At 41.7% G+C, this 18,234-nt stretch overlaps 1 protein-coding gene across 2 annotated transcripts in view; it reads right to left on the bottom strand.

Annotated features, from left to right (window-relative positions):
- Nucleotides 1-18,234, bottom strand: part of CLDN10 (claudin 10) — a 112,448-nt gene that overhangs the window by 13,409 nt on the left and 80,805 nt on the right. Inside the window, exons 1-3 of one of the 2 annotated variants that reach the window (XM_001489842.6) lie at nt 6,452-6,754; nt 1,692-1,853; nt 1,522-1,603 (exon numbers count right to left, since the gene is read on the bottom strand). In XM_001489842.6, coding sequence (XP_001489892.1) covers nt 1,522-1,603; nt 1,692-1,853; nt 6,452-6,671 — 464 coding nt within the window. In that variant the 5' untranslated portion in view covers nt 6,672-6,754. Of the gene's footprint in view, nt 1-1,521; nt 1,604-1,691; nt 1,854-6,451; nt 6,755-18,234 lie in introns of those variants that run through there. The other variant, XM_070240405.1, reaches the window with a different exon arrangement.

The raw sequence follows: 18,234 nt of genomic DNA, 5'->3' as shown, positions 1-18,234 counted from the left end.
AAATGTTTCTCATCTTCAGGAGCATAGTCTCAGTTTTCATCTCCCTTTTTGGTGTCATCTACACCTGCGCAAATCTCATTACCAAAAACCAGTTAGGAGAAAATTCATAAATCAGGACGCATTTTTTTAACATTCACAAGGGAGTAAAAGTTACACTGGGGTCTAAAACAGTCATTTTTGTTTTCCATTTAATACAATTTTAAACAGTTTTTTGAAACGTACAAAAGAAACTCCCTTGATGAAAAATATACATAGTATATTGTCACAAAAGTTGTGAAACAGAACATTAGGAATCACGCCTTTTAGAGCACGTGTGCCTGGTGTGAATCCCAGTTCACTCAGCCTGCTAGTTTAGTCCAAATTCCTTTGGGCAGTTTACTTGACCTCTTTCCTCAACTTTAAAAAAGGTAGTACACCAAGAGAACCTCCTTCATAAGGCTGTTGTAAGAATAAAATAAACTATAAAATAAAACAATATTTGCTGTGCTCTGGTTGGTACATAGTAGGGACTCAACATGTGCTGCTGATTATTTTCATTATATTTTGTTATATAAGCATTTACTATTTACGCATAAAAGATACTAAAGACAAAACTAGAAAATCAATTTCCTGAAGATTCTTAAATCCACTGGAAAAAAATAATGCACACCTGACCTGCTATTTTAGTAACGACTTTTAAAAAATCCTATAACATTTGATCTGAAAACTGAAAGAAAATCACCAGCCCGGTTGACAGCAATACACATGCATACACATGTGGCCTTCTACAGAGGTATGTGGGTATATTCTCAGGGAAGGCAAAATATTTGATATGTTATTATTTCTAGTTTGATATTCCTGGGGTTTTCCAAATGCAAAAAAAAAAAGCCTGGAGAAACTATAAAAAGCAATAGCACATAGTTAAAAAACAGCAACAACAAACAAGCTGATGTGTAAATGCCAAAGCATTCACCTGCAGCCGAGACCGGTCACATGTGGGTGTCTGCACCACTCCTAGAGCATTTTTTAAAAATCCTACATCATGTACAGTTTCTTGATAAAGGTTTACTGGGGGGAGCTTGTGAAGGCCGTAGTTAACAGAGCAAATTTAAAAGACTAATTCATAAAATCAGCCCAGAGACTAGCATCCGGCAAATATTGTTTTGGATGGACAACCATCAAGGTAAGCTTTTAATTTTCTATTGTCACACTCCATCACTCCTTCTTCCCCATCTTACGCCTCTCTTCCACTTTTCCTCCTCTTGACTTCAATTTGTAGTAAACTTCAGATGAAGTTTAGAGTTCTAAATCCTTTGCCTTGAGCTATTTAGAGACAAGAGACTATGTAACACAAATGCAGTAATTAAATGCATCTTTTGCCAAAGTAGCACATAAAATGTTTACTCGAGTGATGTCATAAAATACCATTTATCAGTATGTCTCACTTTCATAAGCCACATAAGAAACTTATGTATCTTAATTTAGAATATGTATATACATTTCCTGCGAGCTAGAAACACACAGACTGAGGAGAGTACTTACTTTTGTTCAATAAAGAGCGGATCAAAGAATTCCGTTGTGATTTTGTTTGCATACAGTGAACAACCTGTCATTGAGCACAGCCCTAAGAAGTATCAGAGGGAAAGTACTATGGTTAGTGTTATTTCATGAACATGGTGAAGCATCTTGTTTGGAAGAAAGTTACTATTTACCTGACAGTATGAATACGATCCCAGCCAAACAAGCCATTTTTGCTTTGGCTTTATCTGAGCCTCCGACTTTGGTGCACTTCATTCCAAAGAGGGCAAATATGGAACCAAAAAAGCCCAGGCTGACAGCGGCAATCATAAGTCCTCTACATGCCTGGATATAACCTGCAATTACAGAAGTCATTGACATCAAAATAAAATATGTGGCTGTCCAGGGAGAAATCCTCATTTTCCACTGTCCTTCTGAATGACTGTTCTGTTTTCTGAAGAAATAACCATAGTGGTTAAAACACAAGGTAAGGCAAGAAAGTTCATCTATATGGAGAGCCTGTGCTATGCCACACACTTTTAAGTTTGGTGTATGCACAATCTTCAAGATAGATCTCTGAGTGTAATTATTCCCATACTCACAGATGAGGAAACTGAGACACACACAGGTTATATAATATGCCAGAGATGAGTCAATAGGAGGGAAAAATGGATTTCATCCAGATCTGACTACAAAACCCATGCAACACTGTCTTTTACAGTGAGAAACATCCTCTTCCACTCTCCCAATCCTCTTACTTCTTTGCACTTGAGAACTTTTAAATAGATGTTTTAATGGTTTTGACATTATAAAATTTATAATTGGGCAGCAAGGCCTCCCAAAGAATCAAACCTGATATTAGTGAAAGCTGAGACCAACTGGAATATCATCATGAACCATGAGGAGTCTTTATCAAGTAGTACTTTAATGACATTTTATTGTTTTCAGGGCACAAATAATAAAATTGGGCTTTAAAAAGCATTGGTAGTGGAATTTTTATAATTAGAAGAATTTTTATAATTATGAAATTAATTTAAATCTGTTTGCATATAAACAGAAGCTTTCAAAGTACCCTAAAAGCCTGTTCGATTGGTTTGTTTGATCATTCCTCCTGTACCATTCATTTCCTTAGTCATATATTTTTATTTGCATAGCCAGGGTGATGGTAAACTTCAGACACTTTTGTCCAGACTCTAACAAATTTTAATCAATAGGATTTAAACAAACAAACTTTTACCACATAAGGTGATTTTCATTTTGGCCTGAAACAATGCCCTATTTCAATCTGAAATAGTGATGGTACATACTAGGTGTAACTAAATACTTGTTAAGCAAACGAACATATATGCACATCAAATTTACATTTGGGATTAAACGTTTTAATTTGAAAAAACTCATAAATGCCAAGATATAGCAAGTCATTTATTATTAGTATTCAGGCAAAGCCTACGATAAATAATTCTAAGACTAGGATAATCATAAATTCAGGAAATAATGCTGGCAAGTATCCTCCAGTCCACATTTCTTTGGGAAAGAATGAACCTTTAAGGTTTAACTCTACTTCTCAGATCCATTCGGAAGAGTACACAGACGATGCTCTGTTTAATTGAAACAAATTTGCACCCCTACAAACACAGACTGCTATGACAATGTTCTTCCACTTTATAGTGTGAACTATTTCCAGACAGAAAGGAATTCCACTGATGGCGAAGCTACCAAAAACATGAGAAATTTATTTTTAGCAAAACAGGATAATAGAGGCTTATTTTGGTAGCAGTAATCACGCTGCAGGGCGATCTGGGTGTCTGCTGCCAAATACTGACTCGGGTCTCTTCTAAATTTCAACCCTCAAGTCGCCCAGCCAGAACCCAGGGAGCAGGCAGAAGCACAGACAGAGAGACGAGCCTGTTAGTTCCTTGCAAGATTAGAGACAGTCTACCAGGACAACCACAACTGGCTCATCATTTCCCAGCAAAGCTACTGGGACAGTGTGGTTTCATCATTTTTTGAGATTTATCTTAATCTTTGGTTTTGAGGTGTTTTAGCTGACTCTGACTGTAATCACTAAGCAGGCAAAGCAGTTTGTGTGATGATACCTCTATAATATAAGTGTAAAAAGAAACTATCTTAGGAAACCTTATCATGCCCCATAATTTGCATTTACTTTAGTAATCTTATAGGTTTTATGGATAGATAATGCAAGAGCCTGGAAAAAGGCTAAATCCTACAACCCGATCATTTAGAACACGGAATGCATTTTCCCAGATGGTTCACAGTGGTGAGAATCCCAAGCCGACGCATTCAATCCTTCACATTCCTGGGAAAATAACAGCAGTCTTTAAACTTTATTTAACCACTACTCGTAACGTTTTTTCTGAGTTTCTCACCCCGTTCTCCCGTCTCAGAACCCGTCTCTGGGCACAGGTCCGAGAGGAGAGATGGACAGAGCAGGTTCTGATGCAGTTAGGTCCCTCTGCAGTACCCCCCAGAACCCTGACTTGGAGAGGAAGGCACCTCTCTCTGACATGAGAAAAATAGCAGTAACTTGCTAACTTGTCACATGCACAAAAGAAGGCATCTTACCAGCACAGTCACTGGCTAGGTTTTCTGAAACAGGGAGCAAAGAGCAGGGATTGGGGTTCCTGGAATAAACTCCCCTGCCACCCGCAAATGGAATCGAATTGTTGGTAAGCCTGAGGTTTGTAAATTAGGGGCTATCACTCCTTAAAACATCCTCATACTTAGGCCTTAGGGGACTTCCAACAAACTCTTCCAGAGTTTATCTTTTGCAAAGTAGACCGGTACAACCTTGCTTTTTAACAGTTCCGGAGGGCAAAACTTATAAGTAGCGCCATCAAGTGAAGTGGTAGTAAAAACCTAGTCAAGGAGGCCATTATTTTTGACAGGCCTAATTTACTGACACCGTTAATAGCTCATTAACACATTAAAGTGCTGAGGCATGAACATATTTACTTAGAAGTTCTCTGAAGTATAATTTATAGTTAATTCTCTTGGAAGAAATGGCAAACATTCCCACTAACAAAAATAGATGGCATGTATTAAAAACAACCTGGCTGAAAATGATTCTCAGCGGAAGTTCAAGTGGTGCTTGGAAAGAACAGGGGTTAGCAATAAACAGAAATCATTAGCTCATTCAACCGTGAAATGTCCAATTAGTAAAATACAGCGACTTTAATGAATTCTGTTGGAGGAAACCTTCACGGTGTCCCTTAAAAGTTGTGTTTCCCGAATGATGTGTACCTTATTTTCCATTTCAAACCAGCTAGAAAGAAAACAGCCACTTGGTGGAGACAATTCGCTTGTAGCACACGTGCTAGCTGCTGAATTGGAAGAGGAAAAGTGCTTTTCTTATGCTAGTAGTTTTGCATACTTTTTGCAAATCCTTTGAAAGAAGAGTGGTGCAGGGCAGGCATACACTGTGAATTTCAGCTCTGGTTCTTTTATTTACCTCCTGGCTTCTATTTACACTCAAAACCCAATGCTCTTCACGGTGCGTTGATTTCTTGCTCTTCTCCCTTGTCCCCCAACTGTCCTACAGAAGGAAGTGTGGTATCTGGCATGCTGTCTCAGGCAACAATACAGTTACAACAAAAGAACACGCTTAGGACACTAACTGTCAATCCCATATTCCTGAATGAAAACCACAGAAACAAGAACAGGCCTGTTCAAAGCATCTACCTGGATGTGTGCTCCGCACAGCACAGGAAATTGAACAGTAATTCTAGGGAACCAACAGCGACCCAACTACTTATTTTACACAACAGGACACAGACCTGGGTATCACCCATCTAAACCCAGACACGTATTCCCTTATAGAGGTTCCATCAAATACCACGTTGAGGAACCGTTCGTTTTTTGTGGCAAGCATCATCTTAGGGAAATTAAATCTTGTCTTTTATTTACTCAGCTATGCAAATAAAAACTTGCAGTTCAGTAATAAAAGAGAAAGAAAACACCTCAAATCGAGAAATGATGTAAATGACTCTCCTTAAGTTTCTGCCAGCATCCATCTAGTCACGTGCTCTAAAATCCTGGAAGAAAGGAGCCTAGAACCTCAGCAATCATTGTGGCCGGGTTGACATCTACTGTTCTCTTAAACTAGAGGCAGAGTCAATGAACATCCACCTGTTGCTATAACACAATGCAATATAAAGCCTAATCAACAAGAACAACGTAGAACACAACGCACAAAAGAACACCACGAGGGAGACTGGAGCGCAGACAAGGGAGGCACGGACCCAGAACTTGTCAGCCTCCCGCACGGGACTCTCGCTGGCCAGCACTCTCTACCCTCTGCGGCACAGGCAGGGACCATTTATTCTCCTAAAACTTGGAGGAAGCGTTAAAGCCGAGGCAGACACATTTGTAAGCGTTCTTGGGGGAACAATAAAGCACACCCTGCAATATGTTTCCTTTCCTCCTGCCCACTTTTAAAAGAACTAACGAACTGGCTAAGGGGAATTGAGAGCAAGCAGATTACGCTGTGACAAGTCAGCTGTACCGCTTTAATCAGAATCCAGCTCTTCCGGAGAGCGCTGGGTGGGGGAGACAACAGCCCCCTGCGTGACTCCGTGTCCCAACAGGCCCCCAGGAACTGGGGTCCCCCAGCCGTGCCCTCGACTCTGGGGACGGCAAAGCCGCTTCCCTTCACTCTCGACGCCCGAGAGTCACCCACCCGCCCCAGGCCTGCCTGCCTGCGTGTCCCCCACCCCCCGGGGTCCCCGGCTCGGACAGGTGCTCCCGCGGGACAGACGTCCGGGAGCTACGGGCACCGGGTAGCCCTGGCTTCCTCCGGCCCTGGAGAGAGAGCGAGGCCGGGCCTCGGAGGAGTCCGGCCCGGGGGTCCCGCCGAGGGTGGTGTGGCCGAGCGCGCGCCCCCGCCGGCTGGCCGGGGAGAACGAGGGCCGAGAGCGGGGGCCGAGAGGATGCAGACCGTCCAGCGCCAGCATGGAGGGGAAGTCCTTGCAGTTGGAGACGCCGGTGGAGTCGGTAACGCACGTCTTCCACAGGTTAGCCCAATAGGTGGCGGTGGTGATGACCGTGCCGTCGATGGTGGACACCTTCCAGTAGTCGGTGGGCAGCGTGGAGGACACCAGCACCCAGCCCGAGATGGAGACCAAGAAGGCGATGATCTCCAAAGCCGCGCTCGCCATGCCGCCGGCTGCAGCCGCGCTCACGCTCGCACTCCCACTCGGCGCCGCGACCCCCGCGCGCCCGGCCCCGCGGCCCCGCTCCGCCCCCGGCCCCGCCCCGTCCCGCCCGACCGCCAGTCCGTGCCGGGAAGGGGACCACCCGAGCACGCGCCCTTGGGGCAGAGAAGGCTCGCGGGCGCGGTCACGGTCGCCGCCTCGGTTCTCTCCACCCAGCTGGTCCGGCGCCCGCGGTCGGGAGGACTGCGGGCTCGCGCTCTCCCCGCCCCCGCATCCCGAGGGCCGAGTGCCCGCGGAGGGTGGCTGTCCTGTTGGACAGACTGGCAGCCGGATATGGATAACCTGCTGCGCCCCCCCACTCCCACCCCTCCCCAGCCCTACCCATGGCACATAGCTTGGCTTCCACTGGACCTTGTGAAAGCAGAGCAGAAAAAGCCTTTTGTGTGCCCTGGAAGGACACGGCCTGGTAACGCAGCTCTCGCCTTGCTGAATTCTAAAGGTTTTCGTGCCACGCTCCTTTGGGTGACCCCGTTCGGCTTGTCAAGGAGGGACCACTGCAGTTCTGTGCTGGGAAATCGGCCTTGCCCTAAAATTCTGCAGTTGTTTTTGGCCCCGTGGTATTGGGAAAGTCATCGTGAAGAGGTGCGCGGCACAGGCCTAGATTCAAGACAGCAGCATATGGAGCGGCTCCATCGGAGGCTTCATTACAAGCTCGGTCTTGAACCTTCCAGCCACAGTGCTGGCCTGCTGGTACTAACGTACGTAAGTGCATAGGACACGCATTTGAGACATTTTTCCTGTCTCCCAGGTCTGTGAGGCTATTCCATGAACTGATGGTTCTGTCACAGTGGAAACTGCTCTGTGTCTTGTTTTACTTTTTTTTTTTTACCACCTCCACCTTTTCCCTAATTGAAGAATAAACTTATTCATTCCTTCACTGCTGTCTCAAGGTAAACATAAAGATCAGAGTGTACTTTTGGCTCCTGGGGTTACAAATCTGGGCATAAATGAGAGAACAAAGACACTAGCTTTATTATGGGCTTATTATTTATCCATTTAAAGTTCTTACTGTTCTATGAGCTTTCAGGATTCACTTCTTGCCAAAAGTAACCAAAGGTCTAAAACCTAGAAGTCAGTCCGCTACAATAAAGCTAGTTGCTAACCCTCTGTCTCACAATCTTTATGCAGGGACATTTTGGTTCATTGTGGAGAATTTCTGAATTCCTCGTTGTCACTTTTCTTTTTTTAGTCAAATGGGTACAGAATGAAATCAGAGGTGATTAGATGTCTATGGAGAAAAGAGGAGATTGGACTACAGAATCCTCAAAACTGAGATTTAGATAGACACTTGGAGACCATTAGGACACCATGCACACGCAACACAATTATCCTGTCCATTTCTAGAGATAATATGCAGTTCATGCTCTAAACTTAAGGGCCATGAGTTCAGCGCGTGACAAGGCGTCTGTTCTGGTGTTGGTTTTAGAATTTTTAGCAAGTTCTTCTTTATATTGAGCCCAATTCTGTCTCTCTTGAACTTCCACCCAAATGCCTGTCTGCGTGGAGACAGCACAGATTAAGTCCTACTCTTGGGCAGATCAGACTCCTTGGGAGGCAAGTTTGTGTGTGCTTGGCCATCTCGTGGCTTGTTCAAATGGGAATAGGGTGAAGACGGTTTGCCCGGTGGGATGCAAACATGGTTACACTGCTGTACTGCTCTCGGTCCCCGCTTATCCTGTGTGTCCTGTTGGCTTCTCTGGTGGGCCAAACTTAAAAACAGTTTGGGAAGCACCTACCTAACATCATCCTTCTCATCCTCCCTGCTATTCAAATCAGTCACCTTGGAGTATTGACCACAAGGTGTCCTCTCTTCTTTTGCATGATTTCCCTTAGTTGAAGTGCTTTTATCATCTGGTTTCTTGCCCACCGGCGTACTTCCACTTTTATTTCTATGCCATATTCCTTTCTGAACAATCTGCCTATTTCTGATCCAATTTACTATTCAGAAAAGACAAAAAGTCAAGAACCAAAACTATGAAGTTTCCTAAAATTAAAAATTGCACAAATTTTGGTTTTGTGCTTTATTTTCTGGCTGTGCTTGGCAGTCTCTTTGTTTGCTTGTGTCTTCCTCATGGTAGGTGCTCACTAAAATTGTTGATTCTTTCTTTTCTTCTTCTTTTTTACAAGACAAAATCTTGACTTGCTTTTGACACAAAGAAGTGTAGTATTATGACCTTGAAGAGTCAAGCTTCCTAATGTATCAACAGGTTGGTTATAAATTTCATTGTTTGGAACCAAAGGTACATTGTTTGGTTTACAGAAAGAACTATGAAGAACGGTTAGGTATTTTAGACCCGTTCCCAAAAGTTTATTTAACAGATAATGTAGCGCTACCTATTGTACTTAAAAAACCCATAAACCCAGATCACCCTTGCAACATGGCTTCCAGAGGAATCAGATTCTGAATTCCAACTTGGAACTCCAAGAAAGACTCGTTCTCTCTGTCTCTCTCTGCTGCATCACCAAACATTTAAGCCGGAATCTCTGGGCTGGCTCTGGTAGGGATCTTAGCAAAGCTTCTAATGTACCGCCAGGTTGGGGCCCACAGCTCTGACCAGTTAAGATTCATGTGTATGTGTACAAACAGTTAATTTAGTAAAACAGATGGTGTGTATTATAGACAGAAAGAATATTAATCCGTTGGTTGAAAACTTTGAAAAAATATTCTTTTTCTATAGAGATTGTGACACACAATTACAACTTAAAAGGGGTTGAAAATACCACAAGCCATCCATAAATTAAGACCTGCTGGCAGCTCTATTAGTTCCTCTGCCAGCTGAAACAGACTAGGGTCGTCATGCCTGTGGACTGATTAACTTTCTTTTACTTTAATCCTTTGTCCCTTCTGTGAGGTTAGACAACCCTAAAAACTCTTTTCTTTTGCTTCCCCGGCATACTGTATATTTACGTTACAGAGTTACATTTTAGAGCCCACACATGCCTGATCAAAGGATGAAAAACGTTACCTTTCTTTAATACCTAAAGGATATTATGTAATGAATCAAGCATTTATTTTAGAAGGTCTTATATCTTAAGCTTTTGAAAACCAGTTTACTCAGAAAAAACCTAAGTATAGTACCCATCACCAAGTAATCCAACATAAGAATGACCAGAAAAGGAAAAAGGACCCTATACAGAAGATTTTTTAAAAAGAAATAATGGATAAACGGCCTCTTTCACTTTCAGATTATAAAGTCCCAAATAACCTTTGCAGTTAATCTGCAAGCCGATTTACAGAGTACCTTTCAACTGATAAACGCTTCCTTATTTTCTTTAGGATTCAGTTCCCTGAAATTTTTATTTAACGATTCATAACAAACTATTCTTAATTTAAATATAAAAGGAAATACAGCTAGAAAGTTATTTCTCCAAATCATTCAAAGTTACATCTTAATTAACAATAATTTGGTCTTTACAAAAAACTGTAGATTTTTTTCCAATATGAAAACTACTAATTTATCTATAAATTTGACATGAAGACGTTTAATGTCCTGAAATATATTCTGAACCTTTCCACTTTTGACATGTAAGCCACTGAGATTAGCGTTGGAAGTTATTTTGTGGCATCATTATGATTATTAAGGAAAAATAGAGGATTCTCTCACCCCGGGCTTATTCAATAGCAGTGAAACCAGTTTAGCTGACTGAACAGGAGATTTGCAGAAATTCTTTACTTGAGATTCAACTTGCCTGCCAAACAACACAGGTGTGCCATTCACCAGCTCAAGGATTTTCTAAGCATCAAATTTGGTTTCAGCGTACATTAGCTCCTTCCTAGATCCCAGGGAGGTGGGGTGCTGCTGATCAGGTGGGAAGAAGCTGAACTCCTGATAAATACGGTATTAACTAAAAAAAACAACTGCCCAGGAGCCAAATATTGTTACATCATGTTAAAAAACACATTAATGCCAATACCGAGATAGTAAAATATCTGTGTTTGTCTTCCTTCCATTTTCCCTAACACTCTTAGTTTATCTTAATACTCTACACTAATTCTACAATATTTGTAATCTACTTAACATGAAAGCTAGTGATAGGAGTCGCTACGGGAATGAATACTCATGCTTATCATTGCATCACTGATCATATGTGTGTGTGTGTGTGTATGTGTGTGTATATATATATATTTTTTAATTATAAGGAAACAGTGCCTTATTTTGGCATTTGAACCCTCTGAGGCTGTACTGATTAGAATGTTTCAGTGGGCCTGTTAGAAGTTGGTGCCCTACATTCTGTGGATTTGTTTTTCATGCATTCATTTAAAACACACTCACTCTCACATCTAAGATATTTTAGGGCCATCTAGATCCCTCTTGAGTCCCCAGAGGGGTAAGCTTTGGGCCCCAGCAGCTCATACCTGTCTTAGTGATTACCCCTCCAGCCCGGAATGACTCTCACTCTGGGATGCTGGAACCCTCCAGGGCTTGCAGATGGTTTGGCAGTATTTTGCTGGTCAAAAAGCATCTTAGGAGTGTTAATTCAACCTACTCACTCAGGTTGGGCAGCAATTAAATCTATATATTTTGGACAAGTCATTTTATTCTCTGAGTTGCAGCTTCCTCATTGGTAAAATGAAGGAGTTATTTTGGATGGTCTCCAAGACCACTTTGAACTCTAAAAGTCTTGGAGCCTATGACTCCTAATGAACTCAACCAATCACAAAGAAATCAATGAAGAGAAAAGAGAGGCAAGGGTTTTTCCTTTGGTGTCCTCATTGCTTTCTTTTCTACCCACTTCCTGACATTACTCTCCCTCCTTTGCTATATTTAAAGGTGTACACGTACGGGGAGGGTAAGGAGGGAGAAGTGCATGAAGATAATGTGTTTTAAATCTCTATGTATAGTCTTATTTTCAATTCTTATTTTTGCTTATTAGAAACGTGATAAAGCATTGTAGTTCATTACTCTTATGAAACAGGGTGATATAGGGGGCAGAGGGCAGATGAGGGAATCCTCAGGCCACAAGATAAAATTCTAGCTCTGTGTGGCCTTGGGCAGGTCACCTAATGGCTCAGCATCAGTTCTTCAACTATAAAACAGGAATAAACTATAGCTCCTTTCAAAGTTATTATGAGGATGAGAGACAATGTATAGAAAGGACCTGGAACACGGTGGGTAGTCAATGAAAAAGTGTGTATTATTCAGTTCGCCCAGGCTCTTTCATTTCCTTGCCTCTTTTTAAAGTTATGAAGTTACATTTTCCATAAAAGTGGTGTTAATCAGAGTTAGATTGACATGGTAAGTGACTAAGGGCGGACTGTATTGCAAATCTTAAAGTGAAAAACCAGAAAGTGTTCAGTAGAGTGCCAACAAAGACGAAGTTGGTGCTGAGAGCACAGGGAGAGAAACCAGGAAGTAAGAGCGAGATTAGTCCAGGGGAAAAAAATTCTGTGTGTGTGTGGTGGGGGTGGGGGGGTCCAAAGGGAAATGCGGGAAAAGTGAGACAATTAGATGGCAGTTAAATGTAAAAGGGGGTGGACAACTACACAACAGAATAAGGATAACAAAAATGAACGGAGAAAGAAAAAGAGCAAGAAACAAAGATAAAGGATAAAAAAAGCATTGGGGGGCCGACCCGGTGGCGCAGCGATTAAGTTTGCACGTTCTGCTTCTCGGCGGCCCGGGCTTCACCCGTTCGAATCCTGGGTGCGGACATGGCACTGCTTGGCACGCCATGCTGTGGTAGGCGTCCTACTCCCACATATAAAGTAGAGGAAGATGGGCGCGGATGTTAGCTCAGGGCCAGGCTTCCTCAGCAAAAAAGAGGAGAACTGGCAGTCGTTAGCTCAGGGCTAATCCTCCTCAAAATAAATAAATAAATAAATAAATAAATAAATAATTTAAAAAAGGGATGGGAAGCCACAGGGTGAGGAGGGGGGTACCTATTAAACAGCAGAGAGAAGGAGTAATGTAGCACTGAAAAAAGAAGGGGGGCGGGCACTGAGGAGAAGTGGAAGATTCTTTGCCCAGCCCTCACCCTTTCTGCGTCACTTGTGTAAGGATGGGAAGTGGCACATTCTAATGCCTGTTACAAATGAAGCCCTGTTAGAACTCTCTGCCTGGTCCTCAGAATAGAGCTAATGAGAAACTGATTCCAAAGGATTCAGAGGTCTTGTGTTTACCACTTGGCTTACTTCATAGGAAAAATTATTGGAAGTTTAAAGGGAATTCTTTACGGGTCAAAAACGCAAGTTTTTACAAAAACATACCCATAAGCAAATAGTTGTGAGGGCTTTCTTGCAAAATGTAGGCTCTCTCCTATTTTTATCTAATAAAAACGTGTATGGGTACCTTTTAGATACCAGTCGCCATTCTAAGTGCTTGACACCTTTAATAACAACCCTCTGCAGTCAGTACTATTTTCATTCCCATTGTACAGATGAGGAAACCAAATCACAGAGCAATGAAGTAACTTGCTCTAGAAGGTGGTGGAGGTGGGGTTTCAACTTAGCCAGTTTAGTTCTAGAGTCTACACTCCTTTTAGTAACTGCCTCCTACCAAGACAACTCTTGTAGCTCGTGTATTCAGTTAACATCCACTGAGTATATGAATAAACACACACAAAATGAACTAAATCAATTCTAGATAATTTGTATTTATCTTTATTTTTCGGGAGAATGCCTTTTATAATTAGAAGTATTTGAACAGGGTACCTAATTTCCTTATTTAATCACACAATTAAACAATTATTTAACTGTTTAAATAAATTAAATTAATTAAACAATTATTTAATTTTGTGACTAGATCTTGTAATAGATGAATTAAAGTTAATTAATATGCTGTTTAACAATGTCCTGGGCAATGCTGATTCATTATATCACAGTTTATGTCTGGAACATGTTTCTTAAAATGTATGTGTGTGTGTGTGAAGATGTGTATATGTATGTGCATATGTGTGTAGATGTATATATGCATGTACGAGTGTATGTACACACACACTATAAATGGTTCATTAGAACCGTGAACTCTCTGAACTCTATTTGTTCCATGCTTTGAGTCTTATACTGTGCTCTCAGCCAGTCAGAATTCAGTGAGCACTCACCCTTCCACCTTGCTCCTTCAGAGCTAAATTGCCCAGGTGTTGGAAAAGAAACTCGTAACCACAAACTCTTCATCACCAAATATGTCTTAACTGCTAGATGTGCCAAAAATGGAAGTTTTCTTGCCCACTGATTTTTGCCTTCCGTTTCCTCTCCCATATCCTTGGGGACAAGCCCAGCTGCCATGGAACTTGCTGGAAGTCCCTTTAAGGAAATGATTGAAAAAACAGAGGCGATCAAAGACTATTGAACATCAGTGAAATCTGAGAGGAATGACCAATTACTATGGAAATAGTGGCCTGAAAAAGCTACAGCCCAGCGGTTGTTTTGACTTCTGGATATTCAAAGAGATTGAGGAAGCCGGTGTAAGAGGTTGGGATCCATTGCCATGAGATGCTCAAACAGCCCATATAGTTCACTCAATTTTTGCTCCCATTTCTAGAACAGTATTATTCGTTCATTGAACCAATTCAAAATATATTTATTGGATTTCTACAGTGTGCCAGGCATGCTTCCACACATTGCAGATATGGTAAACAAACAGACAAAATCTTTGCCCTAGTACAGCTTACATTCTACTGGAGGAGACAAGAACAAGGTAAGAAGATTATTTAGTATATCAGGTGATATGTGCTAAAGAGAAAACATTAAGCCAGTGGGGATGGGGGGTGTTATATGAAGTGTGTGTGTAGGGGAGAGGTTTTTAAATTTCAAGTAGCCAGAGAGGCCCTCCCAGAGAAGATGCCTTTTGGAGAAAGACCTGAAGGAAATGAGGGAGCTAGCCATATGGGTGGTTTCAGGCAGAGCATTCCCAGAGGGAGGAGCACCTCCAACTTGTCTGAGCAACACTGGAGAGGCCAGTGTGGCTGCAGCAGAGGGAACGAAGGGGAGAGCAGTGGGGGATGAGGACAGAGAGGTGACGAGGTGTCTGTGTGTGTCCGTATGTGTGTCCCTGTATATGTGTTCGTGTGCTCATGGGTCTGTGTCTATGAGTGTGCTCACGTGTCTTTGTGTGTGTTTGTGAATGTGTGTGTGTGTGAGGTGCATATAAGTCTGGAAAGCTCGTGGAGTGCCCTGTACGTCCTAATAGCAACTTTGGCTTTTACTCTGAGTGCGATGGGAAGACACTGGTGGGTTTTGTGAAGAGAAGGGATATCTGACTTTGGTGTTAGGGTCACTCTGAGAATAGCCTGGAGGGAGGACAGCGTAGAAGCAAGAACTCCAGTTGGGAGGCTAGTGCAATAATCCAGCTGAGTGATGACAGTGGCTTTGATCAGGCTGGTGGAAGTAGGGTGGAGAGAAATGGTCAAATTTTGCATTTCGGGTCTATTTTGAGGGTAGAGCTGACAAGATTTGCTGATGACTGGCTGTGAGGTCTGAGCGAGAGAAGTAAACATCAGGGTTTTGGTCTCAGTCACTGGCAGGATGGAGCTGTCATTTCCTGATATGAGGAAAGCGCTAGATGAGCAAGTTAGGGGTGAATATCCAGAGCTCGGTTTAGACATGTTGAGATTGGGGGGCCCAGTGGACCCCCAGGAGGAGAGGACAACTAGGCAGTAGAATCTACGAGTCTGGAGTTCAGGGCAGAGGTGCAGGCTAAAAATGGACCCTGTGGAATCACCTGTGGTTAGGTGGTATTTAAAGCCATGAGACTAGCCAGACCCTCTCAGCCTGAGTGTAGACAGAAAAGAGATTAGGAGGAACCAGCAAAAGAGATTGAGAAGGCACAGCCATCTGGTCAGAATAAAACCAAGGGAGAGAGTCCTGGAAGCCACATGAAGAAACCTTTTTAAGAAGGAAGAAATGGAGTGATGCACAGTGTGACACGCTGCTGAGAGACAAGCCAAATGAGGATGAGGAAGAAAGGCCATGGAGGTCCTGGAGGTCTTTGATGAAAGCGTTTTGTAGACCGAGTTGGGCAGAAAGCAGATGGGACTGGGTTCAGTGGAGAAAGGGAGACAGGACGAGTAAACAGCTCTTTGAAGAAAGGGGAGAAATAGCGTGAGGGCTGGGAGGAAAGTGAGATCGTGAAAGGCTTTTCTTTTTCTTTCTCCTTTTCTTTTTTAAGATGAGAGAAATAACCACATTTTAGGGCCTCCTGCCGGTGTGTGAGGTGCCTTTGTGTGTATTCAAGAAAGGTGCCCGTGCCTCTGTATGGCTGCCATCCCGCACCAGGGCACAGAGCTTGGAGAGCAGAGTATGGGCACAGGGTCCCATGCCATATACAGCTAGGCCCCGAAACTCTTCCATCAACACCCCCTTCCCCACTGTACTGTCATATGGTTAAATCCTATAAGAAAATAGTTCAGATACAACTTTTCCTTTCCACTTATGTTTATTTGGCTTTGTACTAAAATATATATCCTAGTTTGATATCATTTTAAAACAATATGGGGCATGTTTTATAGTTCTAGAATATTGGAGTTAGAAAGTATTTTAAATATTATTTCATTCAACATTTTACAAATGGGGAAACAGGAGTCAACAAGTGACTTCTTAGTGTTCATTAAGTTATAGCGTGTATATTGAAGTATTGTATCAATTGGAGTAACATTTTCTATATGTTATTCTTCAAAAATGTATGAATTTGAAAAGTTATCCAAGTTTAGTGCTGAAGAAAAGTGTGAATTCTAAACAAAATTTGAATATTTAAAAGTTGAAACCTGTCATATTTCATACAGGTTCTCTTCAACAATATATTTGTGCCAAGAGAATATTTACAAGTATATTACTAGGAGGTCTTTTGTTTCAGGTTAATGCAGAGTCATCTCTATAAATGGCTTTTGAAAAGTAATGTGAAAAGAAAGAAAATAACAATGGATTTGTATGCTGATAATATGGCAGACAGATAACAGACACACCTCTTTTTGTGGTTCAAAGCAATAGGTGTTTGTGTTTGATTTAGGGTTTGTGAAGAATTAATAAAATGATCTTAAGAACAAAGTTGATGTCATGTTTTGCCTGTGATTATTATAACTACCACACCTCTAGGATTTGGGGCATAAAGCTTTCTGACAACCAAATATGCCTTAAGTCAACTACTTCCCTACCATACAATTCACCCATATATGTAATCCTACAAGGTTAAGCAATGTTTTGTTTTTCAATCAAAACACTATATGAAAGATTATATTGTAATTTTTTCACATGGTAAATAAAGTAGCCAATGAAATTTGGTTAAGCAACCTGAACGATATTCTCTAACGTGTATATCCTGTAGAGGAGAAAGACAAATAACAAATTCCATTATTTCATGGTAATTTCCAGATGTGATTGAAAAGATCAAATAAACAAAAGCATGGATGTTATAAAACTGGATATATTATGGCTATTTGATAAAATGTTGTTGAATTTAACTTTATTAATCAAAAAGGATAAATGACAAAATATTGGATGGAATATTAATCATATACTCTCAAAAACTATCCGTAAATGTTTAATTTTTATTTACTCTTTCAAGTACATAATCTCTTTAAATGAAGAAAAGTCATATCCTTTCAAATTATAATCTCTCAACAAATGTGGGGCTTTATCTTATACTTTGGAGGATCAAATTAATCCTCAAATAAATGCTCCTTTTTGTCTTTTAAAACCCTTTGTATATACATATGTAAGTAATGTATTTATCACTAAAGAAGTTTTCTACAGATAGTTTGGAATCACACGCTGTGAATTTAGGAAAATGCAGTCTGTTTCCTCATTTGTCTGTTTGGCTCTGTGGTAGAGTTGACTACCTATCATCCAGGAACAGCTACGTGGTAACCACTAGCAGATTAGGATCATGCTGTATGTCACTGGTTTAGGGACAACCAAGCTCAGCTCTAAGTGGTATGCACCGCCACAATCGTACCTGCTTAAAAGGGTACTATTCTTTTCTCCTCACCACCTAGAAAGCTCCTGCTGACTCTGTCTCAGGACAAAGGCTCCTCAAAGGGTGGATTTCAGACCCCCACGTACCCTATCCTAGTGTTTGCTTTACCTAGTCACTGGACAAATCTGAATGTGCATCTTCACTGATTGTGACTTTTTTTTTTACTATGGTTATGACTCTGATTCTCACTATAGCTTTTTTTTGGATTATTTAGTGAAGGTAGCATGCATATTTCCACTGCAATATTTTATTTCTGGCCAAACAGGGCCAAAGATGAAGCACACTTTTGACTACATTTCAAAGTCACATTGACTTTTGAAGTACCTGCATTCACGTTCTAAATGAAATAATCCTGCATACCAGAAGCAATGGAGCTTAGATGGCGCCACGTCCTCCTCCTGCCCTCATTCCTGTGGGGGTAAAGTAATGAACGTAGAATCCCATTTCTGCACATGAAGAATATAAGGTCAGCGCAGCGCTGGAAGTTTGGGGGTTTTTTTGTTTGTTTTTTTATCATTACACTTGGGTGCAATGTATGGAAGTGGCACTGGCCGGGCATTTGAAGGACCTGGGATCTAGTTCCAGCTCCGTCACTA

This window comes from Equus caballus, chromosome 17 (genome assembly GCF_041296265.1).
Source record: "Equus caballus isolate H_3958 breed thoroughbred chromosome 17, TB-T2T, whole genome shotgun sequence".
In the NCBI taxonomy this organism is placed as follows: domain Eukaryota; kingdom Metazoa; phylum Chordata; class Mammalia; order Perissodactyla; family Equidae; genus Equus; species Equus caballus.
The sequence above is the reverse complement of the archived record's forward strand: the minus strand, read 5'-3'. Positions and strand labels throughout refer to the sequence as shown.